At 36.7% G+C, this 22,391-nt stretch overlaps 1 protein-coding gene across 1 annotated transcript in view; it reads left to right on the forward strand.

The window, feature by feature from the left end:
* Positions 1 to 22,391, forward strand: part of CNTN4 (contactin 4) — an 817,087-nt gene that overhangs the window by 489,574 nt on the left and 305,122 nt on the right. Inside the window, exons 5-6 of the mRNA XM_019947613.3 lie at positions 585 to 711; positions 7,569 to 7,744. Coding sequence (XP_019803172.1) covers positions 585 to 711; positions 7,569 to 7,744 — 303 coding nt within the window. The remainder of the gene's footprint in view (positions 1 to 584; positions 712 to 7,568; positions 7,745 to 22,391) is intronic.

The raw sequence follows: 22,391 nt of genomic DNA on the forward strand, positions 1-22,391 counted from the left end.
AAACTGTTAATTTACCACACATAATTTGAGAATCGTTAACTCTAGGTTATTCTTTATTTACCTGCATATCCAATTTAAGAAAGTTTTGTACATATTTTAGCAGTACACTGCTGCTTCTCCTTATTAATGTATTTACGAAATCATCATTGCTTGCTTCCAACTATAGTATCCCATTACAGAGCAGAGACATTCTAACTTTGTGACATTAGACAGTCTTCCAGGATGACAGCAGCACAAAAGGCACGTAGGAGGCACAAAATGTGAACAAAGTAAAAGGCCGGGCTAAAGACAGGTGGAACAATAAGAAGTGGAGGAGAGAAAAGGGAATGCCAAGCCGTTCGGTGTCTGGAAGTTGTTGGTAAAAATAAGTCATCGATATGAAATAGGAGAGTCCATATCTCCACTTCATAATTCCAAAGATTATTCTTCAATGGGAAATTTCATCCAGAGGCTGGAACGAATCTGTTGTGTATTACTCTTTTTTTTGTTAGTTTACCTCTTTTATTTTCATTTTGTTGTTATTTCCTGTCATTGTCCCTATTTGGAAGATGTTCATTTTTGGACATTTTCTCTTCTTATTCCAGATGACTACACACTGCATGGCCCAATTTTCATTCAAGAACCAAGTCATGTAATGTTCCCTTTGGACTCTGAGGAGAAAAAAGTGAAGCTCACTTGTGAAGTTAAAGGGAATCCAAAACCTCATATCAGGTTTGTTAACTTAAAAGCATGTGTTCTCACGCATATACTTTCTGTTATTAAACAACAAATGCTTACGGAGTGCTGATTACAGAAAGAGCTTTTAGATAGGCATCGTTGGATATCCTGAGATGCTCAAGAGATGCTCGTGCTCATGAAAAGTTTAGTACCCAGCTTCTGTTTCTGGCAGTACCAGGAATTAAATATCCTGATTGACTATCTCACTGAAAGCCTTAACATTACTTAACAACATATTTTTTTAAAACACCTTTTTAAAAATGCATCAATAAACTGGCAGGAAAGAAAGAAATACTTAGTAAGTGGGTTTTGAACCCAGAGCAGAACACTGAACACTGAAAGCAATTTTCACCTTGAAGAACTATGTGAACTGCAGCTTTGGATTTTGCAGTTTCACAGGGCACTGGGGTCACAAGACAAAGCCTAGACTCAACCAGAAGGAGAGTCTAACATGCGAACACCTTCCAGAATAGACCCGGGACCCAAGGGCTACATTCTTAGGATGAATGTAATAAGAAGTAACCTTGCCTCCCAAAGGACTTAAAAGCAAAAGTAATTGCCTGTTTCAAACCTTGGTGTTAAGTGGTTTTAATAACAGATGAGACGCAGCTGAAAGGAGAATTAGTAAAGTGCAAGATATAGCTGAAGAAATCATCTAAAAGCAGCAGAAATGGATAAAGAGGTGTTCCTCTTTATCCAAATATGAGAGAGAGAGACAGAGAAAAAAGAGATTAAGAGAAAACGTTTACACATATCTAATCAGAGTTCCATAAGGAAAGGAAAAAAAAAAATGAGGCAGAGGCAATATTTAAAGAAAGGCTAAGAATTTCCCAAAGCTAATTAAACATTCAAAGCCACAGACTAAGTAAGCCCAGTGAATTTCAAGCAGTGCAAATAAAAGTAAAGCCCTGTCTAGAATTATCATGGAGAAACAGCAAAACACCAACCCTAAGACATGATCATAAAAGTAGGCCAAAGTTGTAATACAGCTAACCTTCAAAGAGATGACAATTAAACCAACAGCTGACTTCTCAATAGCAACAAAAAAATCAAGACAGAAGACAGAATCTTCAATATGCTGAGAGAAATTAGCTGTCAAATTTTTTTATGGCAGAAGTACTTTTTAAAAAGGAGAAGAAAGTAAATGTGTTTTCAGACAGACAGAAACTGAAGTTTGACTCCAGCAGATCCTTACTAAAGAAAATGCTGAAAGATATACTTTAAGCAGAATAAAAATGATCCCAGGTATACTGTCTTAGATATAAGAAAGAATGATAAGTAACACAAATGGTAAAGGTTAATATTTCCACGTAAAAGTCAATTGCGCTAAACAATAAAAATAATAAAAACAATACTGTATTGTGAAGATTAAAAAAGAAAAGTTAAAAGTCATGACAATATTAGAAATAAATTGAGAAGATATATACTGCACAGTGGATTATCCATGTGTTTTAAAAAAAATGGAACGAAGTTAGATCCCTACCTCACAGGGTACACAAAGATCAAATCCAAGTGAATAGAAGACCAACATGGGAAATTTACAAAACTTTTAAAAGGAAATAGGCATACATATTTATGACTTTGGAGGGAAGAAAAAACTTTTCAATAATGACAAATAAGCACAAATCATAGAAGAAAATATTTAACTTCACTAAAATTAAGAATTTCTGTTTAGCAGAATATACTGGGATGGGTAAAATTATAAGCTTCCAACTGGGAGAAGATATGTTTAATACATATTATTTGCAAAGGATTAATATGTAAACTATTTAAAGAATTTCCACAAATCAAAAAGTAAAAAACAAGTAACCTAATAAAAACATTTCCAAAAGACTTGATCAGATACTTCTTAGAAAAGAATATCAAATATCCATTAATCATATAAAGAGATTATCAGTGTATATTAAAATATACAAATTAAAACTAAAATGACACACTCTTTCAAACCCACCAAATTGACAGAAATTTAGAAGAGCAAATTTAACGTAATATAAATAACATACATAAATATAACCTGGCATATTCATACACGGTAACCCCATGCAACAGTAAAAATGAATGAATTATAGCTACAAAAACATGATGGGTCACAGGAACGTAACTTTGAGTAGACAAAGCAAGTCATAGAAGAATGCAAAGTTTATAATCCCGTATTTACTAAGTTCAAAGGCAGTAAGATGGAGTAGTTGTTTAAGGATACTAACATACATGATAAAATCATAAAATCAAAGGAATGAAAAAGCCAAAATTCAAGATTATAATCAACCATTGAGATAAGAGTGATTGGAAACAAAATGGAAATAGGAGACTTCAAGAGTAATAATATTCCTTTTCTTAAACACAGATCTTTATTGTCTTGGGATCCTTTATATAATTTACATACATATTATAAATATTATTTTACCTCTATTCAGATTTAATTGATGAAAACCTTAAGCTAATAACCAATATGTAGTGGTATATAAAGACCAAAAGAGTATATGGCACATGTGTCATAGTTTAGGGGAGGAAGAAATTGGAGTCACCCGGGGGGCACAGAAGTGGAATTTGAACTGAGGTAGGTATTGATAGTTTTCAAATTGGCAGAGGGCAAGGGACATCCCATACAGGATGGTAGTATTAACGTAGTGGAAATTGTTTTAGAGTTTAGTTTGTGTGCCCATTCATTCATCAAACATAGCATTATTCATCAGACCCCCCCAGTGTTTTTCAAACTGTGAATTCCAGGGTCCAAGGAGTTGACTCAGGAATTACCTGGGATGAGTTATTATAGAGTTTCTAACCAAGATTCCATCGTGGTAGGTCTACTTTGAACTAGGGTATATATTAGGATTCTGAAAAATACATCCTCTAGGAAAGATGTTTAAACCACTACATTAAAGCAGCTGCAATGTTCCATCCTAGGTTTGAGGTATTCAAAGATTAATAAACTACATATTCAAATAGTGTGCTTTGGGGGTCAGTGCCTGGAGGTGGAAGTACAGGACTATGCTGGAAGTGTGAATAAAGGATGTCCAAGTTCTAGGGCATTCTGGAGGAAAGAAAGTCTGCTTCAGGATAGAGAGGGAAGGTATCAGAGAAAGTTTCACAGGAAAGGAGATATTTAAGTGAATTTGGAGGGCTAATGACCTTTTGTCATAGGGACAAAAAAAAGAAGTACATTCCAGAAAGAAAAACAAAAAAAAAAACTCTCTAATGGACCATATAATTAGGGTGAACATGTAATTTATCATCCAAACCAGCACACTTCTGAGAGGAAAAGGCCACTGTTAATAATTATTCCAGGAGGACAGGTGTAAACCCAGCAATGTCCTGGATAAATCAGAATACGTAGCTATTCTCCCTATAATATGTTGAATTCAAGGCTAAATCAAACATTTTTAAATGCTTTACGTAGTAAAATAAATAAATGAATAAATGCAAGAGGCAAAGGTTCCTACACACATAAATGATGAGTTAAATGGCCCCAGTTTTTAATACATCGCCAAGTATAAGTTCAGATGTTAGCCACAAATGAGAAGAAATTTTGCAGCAGAATTTGGCAGGTTGCTGCTTTGTTTTTCCCCAAACTCTGACCTTTAATTAACATTGCTTTTGTAACATTGTGTTTCTAGATATGGGGGCTTGCTGTGTTATTTAAAACAAGCAGAGGAACAGAAACCTATTATGTTTTTAAAGATTGCCAGGAAAAGCTGAGAAGAAAACTTTTAATCAAATGCACTAGCAGTTGGTTGCAGTGTACTTCACTTTCCTGTATATACTTTTGGTAGTTTCTCTGTGACGAAATAGCTGATTGGTACCTGGGAGCTAAAAGCTCCCTTTTGTAGGAGGAAAGAACAAGAGAAAGAATGGAGAAATCAGGTATTTTCAAACATCTTTCTGGCTGAACTTTTTCAGTCTTCAGGCTGACTTTGAGGGGAGGAACCCCTAAGAGAAATTCAAGGTGAGTTCTTCATGGGGATCTTCGCCATTAGGTTTTCCCTCAGATGCCCCGACTGACCTCTCTTCTTTGTGTTTATTCCCTGAATGGAGCCTTCTCTTTTCATTGTTTCCTGCCCCTCAATTTTGAAAGGATTGACCCAGACCCAGAAAAACTTAAGAAGTTTTGACTTGTGCCCACTTTCCTTGTATTAAAGTTCCGGAAGGACATGTGACAGTACTTATGGCTGTCAGCCTCCATTTCCCGATGGAAAGAATGGTCACGTACTTGGTGGAAATACTTTTGCTGTGAAGTTTGTATTCAGCTTGGTTTGCAGACAACTAATTTCAGGTCAGAAAGGTCCTGCCCCTTCTTCGGTGCCAAGCTGAAACAGGGAACAAAGAGAGAGGGTTTTGCTACAACACATGCTATAGACAGCTTCCCAGCAAGGTCTGAAAAATGGTACCTTACAGAGCTTCACAGTGTCAGTATTTGGTTGTGCACAACCTCACTCTCTGGAGAGAATGGGATTGTGATTCCCTGAATAATTCAGAAATCAGCTTACAAGACTCACCCATGTCCTGGCCCTTGGGAAAATCTCTTTGTGTCAAATGAGCATCGCCTCTATATTACCAGTTCTTAAAAGACTCCTCAAACATTGAAAATGAATTGTGAATATTTTCAAGAGTGTTTCAGTATAGAATAAGGAATTCAACGCAGTCCACGTTCAGTTGGAATGAACAGTGACTGCATCGCAATAAAACTTGGTATAGTGCTGTGTAATGGAGACTCAACTGCATTTCACAACAAGCGCCTTATTTTCTAAATATTCCGTTTTCCTTTGCTATTTGTATGTAAAAGCAGGTAATAAAGTAGAGTAATGGACTTTCTGCAGAGCATTCTGGTTGAGATGACGAGTGTAGACAAACCCACAGAGGTGTTCTCATTATCCCTACGAAGACTTTTCTAAAAAGGCTCACGTGATCCCATTCCTAAATTCCGCTCTCTGCTTGCAGCTCACATTAGATTCCAATTTCCTCTTTGAGTTCTTACACTTGTCATATTAAATTGCTCGACTCTCATTTGAAGTGAGAGTTATGACAGAGATGTGACCAGCTGACTCAAAAAATTGTCTAGGGCAGGCAGTCAGCCCTGGAGATTCATGAGCATATAGACCTGCTAGGACGTAACCCAGTCGTTCTCTTTTTATTGCGTATTACTTTCTTGTGTGTGTCAGAACACAGAGAGAATTACTGTCAAGCTTAAGAACAATGTCAGTTTCTAATACCCGTCTTCTTATCAAAAGACACTTAAAGAGCTATGTCCCATTTCCTGATCTGGCCCACCTTTCCCACGCCTCACGTTTCCGTATTTTCACCTTTCAAAGACATAGACGTGAACAAACGTACACTGCTGTGCTGTGGTGGGCTAGGATGCTTCTTAAATTGTGTATGCTCAAAGCTAAAATATCCAGCCAAGAAGTAAAATATTTAGTGAAATACCACAAGCCTTTATTGAGCACACTGAGTGCCAAGTTCTAGGTTACTAAAGGGAGACTACGGAAGTGATATAGGCAAATTATCTATGGTGAAGGCAGAATTCCCACCTAAACAAGTAAGGAGAATTCTGTAGGAGCTTGGGGGAAGCTTTGATTTATCTTGACTAGGAATACTGAGGAAGACTTCATGAGAAGAGGTGTAGTTTAAGATTGACTTTGAAGTATGAGAGACGGACGTCTCGGTGGAAAGAAAGCACTCATTCTTTAAACATGTTCCTGATGATACCCAGTATCCAAAATCTTGAAACTAACTGGCCTTCATTTTTTTCATTTCAATGCTTTTACATTATGCATACCAGCCCTGGTGCCCCCGAATGTTATAAGACGATACACAATGAGTATGTATATACACGCACACGTTTAAAGAGTGTTTTTTTTTTTACCGTTTGAAGGAAATAAGATCACTGTTGCTCATTCTTTACTCCCGTTATTGCTTCCAATCAATTTCCTTTATGGTCTAGTGTTGCCTTATTTTTGGCCTCCCAGTGTGAACGCTACTAGGAGACAGTTGATAATTCAGATACTCTGACTATGCTGTATCCATTACCTGATATTTTATGTAGGATTGTGGGGAAGGAAGAGAAAAAAAGATAATCATTGTTTTGTATTAGTTCAAAAGTTTGTACGTATTAAAACAACTTACTGAAATGCAGTTTGGTTAAAATAAGGTCTCTCTGGAATGTTATTGGCTGTTTAAAAAAAAAAAAAAGGAGATCTTGTTACTAAAGCTTTTCTGTTTAAATGTGTGAGTCCCACTAAAACTAATTTATTGGGCCAGGCCCTATACTCAGATACACAGATGATCCAAGTAAACAAACAGAAAAGCAAGAAAACACTCTTTGTGTCTGTTACCTAATGGCCTGATCTACAGTTTATTGGGCTGGTTGATTGATGTTTGAGTGCTGGTAGCTAAGGAGATCTTCAAAGTGATCCCTGTTGAAGGCTAGTTTGGTTCCTAAGATAACTCTAGATCAATGGAATTCCTCTGCTTTGTAGTCAGCCATTTCAGTCATATTAAGGACCAAATCAAAGCAACTCTGCAATTTCATCAAATACTCAGCAATCTACCGGAAAATGGTGTATTCTTTCCAAAAAAAAAGGGAAGTGTCTGTAGCATTGTAAGTAGTCACAAAAACAAGTGTTAAAATTTTAATATCTTGTTTACTTTAAAAGGACGTGCTCTTTTAAAGCATGTGTATGCATCTATGTTGGCACCATTGCTGGGTAGAGCTTTTCTAATTTTTTTTTTTACCATGGTTAAAAAACAGTCACAGATGATATTTCATGCGATTCATAGTTTTTATGTATTTTAGACAACTCAGAATTATTGATTAATATTACAAGGCTTTATCTACTGGCATTTTTATACTATAGGTGGAAGTTAAATGGAACAGATGTTGACATTGGTATGGATTTCCGCTACAGTGTTGTTGAAGGCAGCTTGTTGATCAATAACCCCAATAAAACCCAAGACGCTGGAACGTACCAGTGCAGAGCAACAAACTCATTTGGAACAATTGTTAGCAGAGAAGCAAAGCTTCAGTTTGCTTGTAAGTAGCAATTATATCTTGCTGCAAATGTGACTTTGAGTTTTTGTGCCTTGTACCAATCAGCCTTTAAAACAGTTTATCTTAAAACACCAAACAGATTTTACGTTTTCATGTTGATCTTCTTTACCCTTCTTTCATATTTGCAAAATATCTTTCATTGTAGGGTAAACTGTAAATCTGAATGGGAAGATGTATTCTTCTGCTTTTATAAGGGTTGAGATAGTTTGACTATAAGATAATTTGGTTATATGATGCTCTATACACATAAATTCACATACACTCAAATTTATACACGTATAAGTTTACATGTACAACAAATTACACGCACGTACACACACATACACACACACACACACACACATTTTAAAGTGAATATGTATAAGCAAGCAGTTGAATTACCAGTAAGTTAATAGTCCATGTGACAAGCGATTTGGCCATAAAGCTCACAGTTGGAAAAGAAAAAAGCTTGGTAGTCTCTTAATCCTATAATTCTCTAATACTTTTTCTTATTTGAAGGAAAAGGAAAAATTTAAAAGCAACTGCAAAAAACAAAAAGTAAAGGCAGTCAAAGCTTTACCTTTTATATTTGTGGTTTAGAACATTTAAAAAGCAAATTGCAATCTTTTAGGATTATCAGCTAATGAAAGTTCATGAGCATGTGAAAGATAGTGGAATTTAGAGATCGCAAGTTGAAAATAAAATCCACAGGCAAGAGCAGTGAGTACACATTGAGTATAGACACCTTGAAGGATTGATGTTCAGCGGTATTTTTAAGGGTTTATGTATTTGCCTATGATTATGTATTTCCTTGTGTAAAATCCCAACTCATATAGCAGTGCATGAATGTCGAAGCTTTCCTAATTACAAAGTCGGTTGGCAGTAACGCTGTAGGATATTCTCATTAACAAAATCCTCTCCAGAAACTCAATATCAAATATACCTAATATTCAGTACTTAATTTCTTATTGCTGTTTGGTGGCATTTTGATGAGTTGAGAAATGAATTTTCTAAGTATTAGGTATATATGGGATACCAGGCTTATTTTCTTCGTGAATGTCTTCTGCAGTAGTCTTCCAAATAATCTAAGGTGAGCAGAAAAATAGGAGGATATGTCTGATTGAGTGCTACAGAACCAAAGTGTTTATTTCTTTTGGTTTAACACAAATGTGGTATCTATATTTTTAACAAATAGATTTTGTTGGATTCATTTTAGAAAATAATCATAGACTCTCAGAGTAGGGAAATCTCTGTATTCAGTTACTCTTGTACTTCATTGATTTTTGGATTTCACAGTGTAGGAAATTTTTTTTAAAAACGGTAACAATAACAGGAACAGAAAAGAGATTAACATAGCATTAACAACCTTTTGCTTTTCTAATTTATGACATTTAAAAAACAAATTACTAACTTTTAAGGCTCTCCTTTTGTAGAAGTCCAGGCATTTCTACTACTAAAAATATTGGAAAGATAGAATCTCATATGCAGGGATAGTCATTTAAATAGAATAGTTTAGCCAAAGTAAAAGCTCTGCCACTCGTTTTGTGGTTGAGGTGCCTGAGTTTGGAATCCACCCTGCTTATTGCACTTCTTATGCCTAACATCCTGCCACCCTCAGAATCGTCAGCTGATAAGCATTCAGCTTGAAAAATTCTGAAGATAGAGAGCTCACCTTTTCATCACAGAGCATCCTGACCTGTGATTGCTGTACTTGTTCAAAAACACAAAACCAAGCACAATATCTCTTCCTTAAAATTGGGCTAAGTATCTAAATCTCTATCACCTTCACTCCCAGTGCTTACTCTATGATTCTGGTTAGGTTCAGACACGTGAAAATATGTTCATGTCCCTTGTCCCATAATTCTTTTCTTCTCCAGGTACTCAATCCACAACCATCTTCTTCACGACACAATTTTATTCAATTATCTATTAAACTGTGACCCTGTAGAAATGTCTGTACCCAACTCTATGCGTGTGCCTTGACTTTGCAGAGGACAGTGGGAACAGTAGTATCCCACGATGTGAGCTTCTCTTTTGATGAATGGGGCTGACATTGATATTTACTTTTTTTTAAAACCTCAGTCTCATATTTCAACTTTTTTCATATAAAATTAGAGGATTGATTTTTCATGAATGGCTATTAATCCAGAGCTACCCAATTGTGTTATTTTAATGCCTAAATCCAGAATTTTATATTTACTCCTATTAAATTCACCTTCTGTGTTGTGACCCTTTGTTCCATCACAGTTGAAATTGTTTTAAATCTTTTTTTTAAAATCTGACATACTGATCCTTTTACTTCAGTGTCAGCAGAAAATGTGATAAGCGTGTGTCCATTCAAATAATTGATACAAAATGTTGACCAGGACAGGGCAGCCTGCCAGTAGAGAATGTCCAATAAAATGAGATTAAATTGATAAATCAAAATCCTTCACCTACTCGTGTTCAATTAGCTACACATTTACCCATACATACTATACTTGAACCTCAGTATCTCCTACTTGTTCTTAGAGTAATGAGAATCTTTGCCAGATGCCTTGCTGAAATCAAGATGGACAATTTCTACAACATCCGCTTGTACCTGGTCTCTGTGAATCTTGTCTAGATCTTCCTTAACCATTTATCATAAAACAGCCAGAGTAATCTTTTAAACATGTAAATGAGACCATTCTACTTTCCCGCTTTATGCCTTCTACTGCACTTAGACTAAATCTCAAATTCATTACCATGGTCTTGTTTTCATTTCTCAAAAATGACAAACTATCTTTTGCACCAGTCCTTGATACTTTCACTCCCTCTGCCTTATTTGCTTTTCTCCTGATCTTTCACACGCTCACTTCCTATGATCCTTAGTTCTCAATTTAGGTGTGACCTCCTAAGAGAAAGTTTCCATATCACCATGTCTAACCTAAGAAGCAGCTCCTTCCATTTCTTCTCCTGTCTTCTGCCTACCTTTTTGTTGCCCTCTACTTTTCTACATAACAACATCGTTTTCAATCATTAGGACTCACTATGATCTGGAATGATTTTGTGTATTTCTTTTTTCTCATTATTTGACTTCTATGATAGAATCTAAGTTGTAAGAGAGGTGAGGCTATCTTGTCCATCCTTATATCTCCAGAGTCTAGAATAATTTATATGTAGGAATAAACAAATTGCTTTATTAATTGCCTATTCAGTGACACAACAAAGAAAATATATGTATAAAGTTATTTTGGGGGAAGATGTATTTTTTTTGGTAAACCTGCACCCTTTCTATTCTAGTCAGTTTCTGGAGTCTAGCATTTTGATCGTTAACATATAGTTTCTAGACCTTTCTTTTCTATCCTTTTTAAATTAAAAAAAAATTAAAAGACATTGCCTCTATTCAAAAATCATTTTTAATTGGTTAGAATAAAATGTTTTTCTTCATTGATATAAGGTGGAGCATGACAATGACATCTTTTAAATGTTACCGAGTAATTGCTTTCTCCCAAGCATTTTCATAATCATTGAGGGAAAAAGATGTTGCCTTTTGACCATACTTACTGAACTATAATACGCAAGTAAGAATATTTCTTCATTTTTAATCATATGATCTTATGGCTGAAACGGACCTTAAAGGTTTCCTGGCCTGTATCTTAAAATAAAAAAAAATTAAATTGAAGATTGAAGTTACTGAATTACTTGTTATTTACATAATTAATAAGTGAGAACCAAGGAATGGCAGCTTCAGCTCCTATCCAGCACACCTTGATTTGTGCCTGTGTTAGACTCACTTTGATTTTATAAGAAAAAAAATCCCTTCATCTTTATCTAACATGTTACACCTTCAGATCTCATTTATATACCTTCTGTAACTTTATCCACACGATAATTTGATAAGGTAGACATCATTTATGATTTATTTAAAAAATATTTTCATACTGCTTTTATAGACAGAATTTGATAATCTCTTGTATTTAGCATTTAAAAAATGAATTAATTCACATAAGCAAAGAATCTAATTAATGGAGATGATGCCTCTAAGAACCCCCGCTTTTCTTAGGACAGAAAACTTTCCTTGATTAAACAGGCAGAGCATAATTGAAGTCACTCTTGATAAGGTGTGGACATTTTCATGAGCATAGAGTATTGTAATGTAATTTGGAGCACATTTTGTTTTCAGTCCCCTTGCAGTATTAAGCCAGGGTCAATCACTTCTCTTTCTGTCATTTAGCCTGTTTCTAATAGTAGACTACCAATGCCCCTTCTACCATCTAGTCCTACTGTTTCACCTTGGGCTAGCAAACTTGATTGATTAATTTACCAGGGTCTACCCAGCGCCTGGCATTTAGTAAACTTGCAATAATGTTGAATAAATGAATAAGTTATAAGGATTGGATGTTAAAGTCATCAGGCCATGTGTGGGGTATGAGTTGAACCACTGCATTTAAGGACTTTCTGGCAGTCCTTTGGGAGTGCTTCAGAGGTAGATGCAAGTATTTCCATCTTGAGTTTGTGTAGAAGACAATCGCCATCCTACTTCCAGATAAGGGTATGTGTTGGGGCATCATATGTTAAAACATGCCATCAAAGTTTACTTGTATCCTGAAAACCTGGCGCAAGAGTATATATAGCTTCAATGAAGTGTTTAGGAATAGCTTTCCTTTAACCTTCCCTTCTCACAAGGGGTAAAGCAAGTTGAATGTTCTTTAACTCTTACGTACGTACCTGAATCAGAAGATAAGGCCAGGAGTAGAAGGAATTTCAGTTCATTACTTTCACTGCTTGATGGTGGGGATTTTTCCAGAGGCTGTGTCTATACAGAATGAAGTGCTACAGCTCTGTCACCCTACCTACCTACTTCCCAGCCAAGCATCCCAATCCAAATCTGCTTGAGAATCACCTTACACAATTAGGCAACAAGGCAATTTTGTTCACTGACATATAGATGTGGATTTTTTTAAGTAAGTTGTAATCTACACTTACACGCTTATAAAATACCCAAGTCACTGTTTTAAAAATTTGTGAATGTGGGCTTGAGAAACTGAGATACTATATTGCCTAAGTTTAGATAGAATGGAATGTTGTCCATTGCTCCATTCCACTTTATGTGTCTTATAATGTTGCTAGAACTGAGACATCTCATCAGAGCCCTGGGGATAACCATACTTCTGCCTTAGGGTGTTATGAAGATTAAATTATAAAGCATATGCAAAAGCCCAGAATAATTCCTAGCATGAGAAAATGATGAAAAAGCTGCTTCTGTATTTTCCTTCTGTCTTTTCTTCTCTTCCCCTCTTTTCCCCTCTCTTTTCTGTCTTTTTAAAATAAGAATAATAACTAACCTTTATTAAACACTTAGGTATAGGGGGTAAGGGCACAAACCCTGGAGTTAGGTTCCCTGGGTTGGAATTCAATTTATCCTGTAACCCTGTGACCTGGGACAAGGTTCTTCTCTCTGCCTCAGTTTCTTTATCCATAAAATAGGGTTAATAACTCTACCTCCTTTATTGTGAAGATCACATAAATTAATATTGCCTAAAATTCCTAGATCATTGTCTGGCACACATTAGGGGTTAATAACTGTTAGCTATTGTTATAATTTTTATCATGATTTGATTACTCTAGGTCGGAGATGAGGCTAAGCATTTTGGAAGCGTTATCCCATTTAATTCTCAACATAACCCAAGGAAGTATAGTCATTATTTTTCTTTCGTAGGTAAAGAATCTGCAGATTAGGGAAATGAGATAATTTTCACCAAGGGTGCAGTGGAAGGGAGAGGACCCAGCATAGGAATCTGGCTACCTGACTTTTGAGCAGATGCTCATTACATGGCATTTGACATGCATAGTTCCCTCATGACAGCTAAAACTACACTTTCCTTGTGGAATTCATGTTCAAACTATAGATTTGGGTGATTAATAAAATGTTTCTTTTGTAGACACAAACTTGGATTTTTCAGTGTGTTTACAACCTTTCATATAGTACATCCATCATTAGTTTGTTTTTAATTTTTTACTTATAGGCTTCCTGATGCTGTCATGATGTTGATTTGCTGTTAATATCTAAAACCATAATGTTGTGTACCACAATTATGCATACATTTGTGGCTCGAATTTTAATATAATTGGTTTCAGGTTCCATAATGAGAATAATTAATAACAATATTTCTGCTCTAAAAGTTAATATGCAAATTTCCAGTTTATTGCTTGTAGGTTGTAAAACATTCTGAATATTGATATTTTATGATAAATAACTGTGAGTTGGCAAACTTTCTATCCCCAAGCAGTAAATGACATGTTATTATAAGTTTTTTTACTCCTGTATTATTCCTCCCCCACCTGTGAAAAAAGATGTACTTTAAATGTAGATTGTTAAGAAGGGCTTCCAAGAGACTAATCCAATAACTCTCAGATTTTAGCCTGTCAAACTGATTGCTTCATAAACATTGTTTGGGGCCTTCTTCCTGGAAGAAGTTCAGCTGTTTTATAACAGTTCAGATCTTCAAAACAGAAGACTTAATACTACTCATCTCCTGCTGGGGATGACTATAATTCATACATAAGTACCTCCAAATTGCTTACGGTAAAATTAAATCACTTAACAAAATCAAGTCGCCTGCCTGCTGTAGGGAAACTGGCATGGTCTTGGCTGTGGGCGAGGTGGTGTTCTTTGGAAGGAAGTGATGGATATGCTGATCTCTGTTGGTACCTCGCATGAGGTGGGAAAAGAAACTAGATTGGTACACTCTATTCAAACCCTGCATGTGTACCTCCTGAGCTTGTATTATGAGGAAGGGAATAGAAGAGGAAAAGGAAGAAAAAAGAAGGATAAAGATGATAAATGAAAGGGAACCTTAGGTTCAAAAACCACCCCATATTGGCCTTCTATGACCTCTCTCTCTCTCTATATATATATATAGAGAGAGAGAGAGAGAGAACTCAATAAACCAATCCATTCTGAGATTAATTTTGGTTTATCAGTTATGTGCAGTCAACAATTTTTATGGTGAAAATATCACATTGGTGAACAGTAGCTGATCAGATAACATCATTGAAAAAGATCTTTCTTATGGGTACTAAAGTAAGCCTTGTCTGAGTTCTCCTTAACTTAGGTGCCCTCTGACAATTGTGATGATGGTAATAAAGATTAATATATTAAGTTTAGAATGTTTTACTGTACTCCAACTGGGGCTTTTGTCAATCTGTTGTTGTTGTTGTTGTTGTTGTTGTTGTTGTTTTTGCGGTACGCGGGCCTCTCACTGTTGTGGCCTCTCCCGTTGTGGAGCACAGGCTCCGGATGCGCAGGCTCAGCGGCCATGGCTCACGGGCCCAGCTGCTCCGCGGCATGTGGGATCTTCCCGGACCGGGGCACGAACCCGTGTCCCCCGCATCGGCTGGTGGACTGTCAACCACTACACCACCAGGGAAGCCCAGCAACCTGGTTTTTGAGTCTTGATCATTGCAGTTATTCGCAGTAAATTTCCAGTGTTCATTGCTTTTAATGTTTAGTTTATCTTTCATAGCCAAAGAATAAAATGTGCAATCAGAACAATAACTGGGAGTTTGATAGATGGCCAAACTCAGGACTGACTTGACTGATTTTTAATTAGGAAGGCCAGCTGCTTAAATAGGCAGACTTTTGTTTCTGAGCAATAAAATGTTGGTGGACGACTGTTTGGATAAATAATTTGTGAATATTTAGATGAATTAAAACTTGATCAACTAAGAAGTATTTGAATTGCAAAGCTGCTAACATTTATCAATGAAGGGCTTTGATCCTCCATGAAAGAATTAAAATTTTCTCATTTGAATAGTTAGAAGAATTCAAACCCAAACTTGCTGAGTTTCTGAAATAATGTTTTTAGTAGATATTGTCTGCTACTTACCATAGTACTAAAAAGAATGGTGACAATTGGTGTCTGTTGAAAATTTCATAATGCAGAACTGGTTAGTACATAGGTGTGCTGTTGGTTCTTAGTGGTGTGGGCAGTTGTGAGATGTGGTACAAAGAGTTGAAATTCACAAGTACACAGCATTATTCTCACTTGTATTTTTTTTTTCTGTCTCTTCCACAAAACCTGTAATGTACAGATGCTAGTTAATTGTAGCTATCCGTTTATTAGGTATATTTCCTTCAGTCATCCTGCAGTCCAGTTTGCAGTCTGACAAAGAGTAGTTTATGACTAAGTCAATGAAGTATAGAGAATTTTTTAAAATTCAGGAGCATTCTTAAGAATACAGTACACATTAAAATTGGCAACCAGGACCAGATAGGTGTTTATACAGGCTTGATGAGTCAGGGCTTTAAATGAAATCACCAAGTTAAAAACAATTAACACTTCGTATCTGTTTTTTTAAAGTAATGTTACTAAAATGTCATCCCTTTTTGTTTTATTGTTGGAATAATTCAGTCACTAAATATTAAAATAATTTTGTTTGATTGTTCTGCAAGTTTAGTTTTTAGACAATGAGGATCAAATCTGACCATCACTGCGCTGTAAGTTTGAAGTTTTGGTCTACCATCAGTTAGGTGTCACCAGTTAGTTGAAAGAGGCAGCAGTTTTTGAACGGGAGAAGGTGTCGACCTAGAGAACACTCTCATCGTATCGCATTCTTTTTCAAGAGTTTTTATGTGAGAGATTATGGTTCAAATTCAGAATCTAATTGACCACCTGTAGTGGTTAGAATAATAATTTAGTACAAGATACATGCACCTAGAACCTGTCATTGGGAAGACTTTGTTGGCAAAAATGGAAAACGCTTTGGAAAATTGCATTATACCAAGAGGCAACGAATGATGAGTGAAAACGCAGTTGTGGAACAAATTGGAAAAACGGGTCTTTAGAGATGTAATTAAATTAAAGATCTTGAGATCATCCAGAGTTAAGCATTTGGACCCTAAATCCCATGGCAGGGTCCTTGCCGAGGCCTTGGTGGTATCGTGGTTAGCATAGCTGCCTTCCATGGCAAGGACTTTTCAAGAGACAAAAGAGGAGACACACAGAGGAGAAGGCACTGTGACCATGGAGGCAGAGGTTGGAGAGAAGAAGCCAAGGGGCACCAACGATTGCCAATGGCCATCGTAAGCTGGAAGAGCCCAGGGAGGATTAGAGCCTTGGCGGTGAACACAGCCCTGCCGACACCTTGATTTCAGACTAATAGCTTTCGAAATGTGAGAGAATAGGTTTCTTTTGTTTAAAGCCACCAAATTTGTGGTAACTTGTTTATGGCCACGGTAGGAAACTCGTAGATCTTTTCTTTCCTGACCACCTTCATCAAGGAAAAAATAAAACCACCTAGGAGTGAGACCGAGGTCAGGTACTTTTGTAACTGAACTGTATTAGGAAGCAAAGTATTGAGAGGGATGGCCTTGATTAAATGTGGAATAATCTGGGCAAGTTTTGTGTCACGCTTTGTATTTTCCTCTGGGGAGCATAAAAGGGGTTTTAATCTTTGTGTAGTATGATTGATGAAGTACTGGAAAAAGATAGTACTCTGCAGAAGTTCAGAGTAAGCTTTTCTTTTTGCCAGCACATTTCTGCCCATCTCTTGGAATAGCCTGGTATAAAATAGGTGGAATTGACCCTTTCTCCATAGTGTAATGATTTGAAGTGATTCTGAGTTGTTTTTTGGCCCCTAGACCCTCTCTCTGGACTTTTTTTTTCTAGGTCATTTTCCCTGAATTTGACCTTTTTGTCTGGCACTCTAAAGTCCTAGAAACTAGCTATTATCACATTTAGAGTATCTGACCAACCTGTGTCTGTAACAGTTCTACTGTGGTCTCTCATGCATTGTTCCGATTCGTGTTATGACATTTCTGGCTGCAGAAAGAAGCCCCTGTGCTATCAAGGGCCCGATTCTGCTGCCTTCCCAATCAGCACCTTTCACTAAGTAGCCTCTAATCAGAACAAGCCAGTTGGCTCCTAGTGGACATGTATTTTATGCACCACGCTGGCTGTTTTTTACTTCACAGCTGTAATATGTGGTCCCTGGAGAGAACAAATGCTTTAGGGTTCAGAGGTTAAATCTCAAACTCAGGAGCATCATGATAAGGTGTGTGTGCATGTGTGTGTGCGTTCATGTGTGTGTGAGTGTGTGTGAGTGTGTCTGTTTTTCCAAGAGCTAAATTATTCTGTTAGATATTTTACCAGAGATGCAATTCTGTACTAGCCGCTAAACCCTTGACGGACGGTGTTGCCAGTCAGTAATCTATTCCTGATATGTGTATTTGGGGTACACACTCATGATATTTACAGTGTTGATCTGCTGCGAAATATTTGCATTGTTGTATATCTTTAGCCTTTCAAATTTTTTTTTTCATAGCATTTACTTCTCTCCCACCCCAAATTCAATGCAGTCTTGTGCTGTGAGCAGTCTGTTAGCTTGACCTCATAAAGTTTAGTTTAATTATGCCTTATAGACTATCTTTTAAGCAGCACAGATTTATTTAATAGGGGTTAGGGGATGTGAGGGAGTCAACAAATGGATTTTCTTAATTTTAAGTTCAGCGATTGCTTTCTCCTCTTGTATTCAAACGTTACCACCCAGAGGACAGGTACTTATGAATAGGTGCTGAGTAAATCCTTGTGGAATAAATTAAGCTGAATGAATATATGAATCAGCCCATGTAAAAATATAAGAGAAACAGAAGTGCCTTGGCCTTTACTACCCTATGAGGTACTGTTTCCTCTAAAATAGTCTATTTCCCTGACCTGAGTACTTGTTTTTTAGTGTTTCTCTTTTAAAAACAAAATTCGTTAAAGCGTTGCCTCTGACTTCCAGTACCATCTTTTTTCAGTAACAATTTTATTAAGATATGTCACATACTATATAATTCAACAGTTTAAGATGTACAATTTAGTTAGTTTTTAACCTGTTCACAAAGTTGTATAACCATCACCACTGTCTAGTTTCAGAGCAGTTTCATCATCTTAAAAAGAATCCCTGTACTCGTTAACAGTCATTCTTCATTCCGCCCAGCACTGGACAACCAGTAACCTAATTTCTGTCTCTATGACTTTGCCCATTCTGGCCATTTCGTATAAGTGGTATCATGCAGTACGTGGCCTTTTGTGCCTTATTTCACTCAGCATGATGTTAGCAGGGTTCATCTATGTTGTCGTGTGTAACAGTACTTCGTTTCTTTATATGGCCAAATAATAGGCCATTGTATGGAAAAACACCATTTTGTTTGTCCATTCATCACTTGTTGGACATTTGGGTTGTTTCCACTCTTTGGCTGTTCTGAGTAATGCTGCTGCAAACGTTGATTTACAGATTTTTCAATGTGGACACATGTTTTTATTTCTTTCAGTTATCTTCCTAGGAGTGGAATTGCTAGGTCAAATGGTAACTTTCTGTTAACATTTTGAGCAGCTGTCAAACTGTTTTCTAAATTGGCTGTGTCCGTTTATAATCTGCTAACAGCGTATGAGGGTCCCAATCTCTGCATATCCTTACCAACACTTGTTATTGCCTGTCTTTTTTATTTTAGCTGTCATAGTGGGTGTGAAGTGATACCTTACTCTGGTTTTAATTTGCATTTCTCTAAGGGCTAATGATATTGAACAACTTTTTATGTGTTTACTGACTATTGGTAATATTGTCTTTGGAGATATATATATTCAGATCTTATGCCTGTTTCTTAATTGGGTTATTTGGCTTTCCATTATTGTGCTGTAACATTACTTTATATATACTGGATACAAGTTCCTTAGCAGATACATGATTTGCAAATACTTTCTCCAGTTCTGTATGTTGTCTTTTCAGTTCCTTAACGACGTCATTTCGACTACAAAGGTTTTCATTTTGATGAAGTCAATTTATCTAATTTTTCTTTTGTTACATGTGCTTTTTTTGTTGTTCTAACATCTTTATTGGAGTATAATTGCTTTACAGTGGTGTGTTAGTTTCTGCTGTATAACAGAGTGAATCAGCTATGCATATACGTACATCCCCATATCTCCTCCCTCTTGCGTCTCCCTCCCTCCCACCCTCCCTATCCCACCCCTCTAAGTGGACACAAAGCACCAAGCTGATCTCCCTGTGCTATGCAGCTGCTTCCCACTAGCTATCGATTTTACATTTGGTAGTGTATATATGTCCATGCCACTCTCTCACTTTGTCCCAGTTTACCCTTCCCCCTCCCCGTGTCCTCAAGTCCATTCTCTACGGCTGCGTCTTTATTCCTGTCCTGCCCCTAGGTTCTTCAGAACCTTTTTTTTTTTTTTTAGATTCCATATATATGTGTTAGCATAGGGTATTCACCATCACACCAGTCAGAATGGCCATCATCAAAATATCTACAGGCAATAAATGCTGGAGAGGGTGTGGAGAAAAGGGAACTCTCTCGCACTGTTGGTGGGAATGTAAATTGATACAGCCACTATGGAGAACAGTATGGAGGGTCCTCAAAAAACTAAAAATGGAACTACCATACGACCCAGCAATCCCACTACTGGGCTTATACCCTGAGAAAACCATAATTCAAAAAGAGTCATGTACCACAATGTTCATTGCAGCTCTGTTTACAATAGCCAGGACATGGAAGCAACCCAAGTGTCCATCGACAGATGAATTGATAAAGAAGATGTGGCACATATATACAATGTTACATGTGCTGTTGATGTCATATCTAAGAAACCATTGCTTAATCCAGAGTCACAAAAATTTACTCCTATGTTTTCTAATAAAATGTTTTGTAGTTTTAGCTCTTGAGTTTAGGCCTGTGATCCATTTTGAGTTAATTTTTGGATATGTTGAAGTTGGGATCCAACTTCATTCTTTTTAAATTTTTTCAAATGTATTCTTTTGCATGCGGATATCTGTTTGTCCCAGAACCGTTAATGAAAAAATGATTCTTTTTCCATTGAATGGTCATGTACTCTTGTCAAAAATCAATTGACTCTAAGTATAAGAGTTAATTTCTACTCCATTGATCTATATGTCTGTTCTTATCCAGTACCACACTGCGTTGTTTACTGTAGCTTTGTAGCAAGTTTTGCAATCAAAAGTATCCATTAATAGCATCATAAGGTCAAAGAAATATAATGCATATATCATATTAACTGTAGACTCCATCTTACTTTCCTGTAAGCAAAGCATATTGCCTTTGGATGTGTTATAGAAAATTTAAAATTGATAAATTCTGAGCTATGTAATCTTAAATAACATCACATTTGGAGCCTTGACAACCTAATTTACTGTTTCCTCAAATTTGAGGAAGAACTCTTTTTTTTTCTTACTCCTCAGAGTCTTAGTTCTGTTTTCGTGAACCTCTCAAGGAAGAATGCTTGCAATTTCTTACGAGCAATCACTATCTTACAGGCCAGGCAAACTCTAAATCCACAGAGAAATAATTTTCTCTAAGGCATCGAAGTCCTAGGATAACTACTGAATAAGCAACCAGACCATTTAACATTGGCCAGCGCATCTCCACTTCTAACTCTTCCAAAAACTGTGTGGAGGTAATTGGTGTATATTTGCACACCTTAAACGGTCCTTAGTGGGTTTTCTCAGAACAGAGAATACTACTGACCCAGCATTTATTTTGAAATGTCAGTTTTCTTATCTCCACTAGAGTAATTTATAATAAGTGATTTCTCCTAAATTTGCTTAGACCTTACAACCCCCACGTTGCCTTTGGAGCTGACATTCTCTGTATCTACCACCGAAAGGCTGTGTGACCTTGAGAAAGTTTCCACACTCCTCTCAACACCAGTGTCCTCAGAAGAAGCATAATGATAGTATTTTAAAATTGTGAGAATGAAATATGCCAGGGAAATATAATTTGTATGTTTATCAACATGCCTTTACCTGTTCATGTACAGAATGTACATAGATACATGAATGCTGTGCTTTCTTATCTCCTTTGTCTACAAGTGCTCCGGTACTTCATCTGCAAATGCTCCGGTACTAGGGTGGTTTTGTCTGGCCCTCTCACTGGTCGGTGTACACCCTCCAAATCCAACTGTATTCACGTTTTTACATTTTACTGAGTATTAAACATGGAAGATGTTCCAAGGTTTCAAAAACAGTTAGCAATTGGTCTCTCTAAGATACTAAGCTTCATTATACTCTAAACAACCATTGATCCTGCATATAATTCAACCTCAGTAGTCACAACCTGAGATTTCTGCTAAGTAATTATTTATACTATTAGGAAATTATTAATCCTCCTGCATATTTGAGAAATTAAGTACCTTTGGGAAGTACCACCACATCATCCAAGTACATGTGTTGCAAAAAATTGAGTTATCAATATTCAGTGTGGAGACTTCCTTTGTGTGTTTGTTTTTTCTTTCTTTCCATAAATACTTAACGAATACCAACTAGGTAGTAAGTGCTGTGTTAGATGATCAGGAGCACATCAATGCACTAGACAAATATGAAACTTACATCCAGCAGGGAAGACAGATACTGGAGAAGTAACCTCAAGTGTGGTGAGTATTAGGAAGGTTGAAGTCTTGATTTCTAAGGAACAAAGGACAGAATAAGCAGCAGCGGAGAGGGAATGGAGTGATGGCCTGAAAGTGGTGTTTGTTTATAAGGTAGTTGGTTAGATTGTTGTTCAAGGAGAGGCAAAATGGAGGGGTACGGAGAAAAGGGCAAGGCATTTCAGCAGAGGAGAAAACACAGGCTGTATATGGTGTTCATTAGTTCAGAATTTTTTCGGAGTATCCAC

Source organism: Tursiops truncatus, chromosome 10 (assembly GCF_011762595.2).
Source record: "Tursiops truncatus isolate mTurTru1 chromosome 10, mTurTru1.mat.Y, whole genome shotgun sequence".
Taxonomy (NCBI): domain Eukaryota; kingdom Metazoa; phylum Chordata; class Mammalia; order Artiodactyla; family Delphinidae; genus Tursiops; species Tursiops truncatus.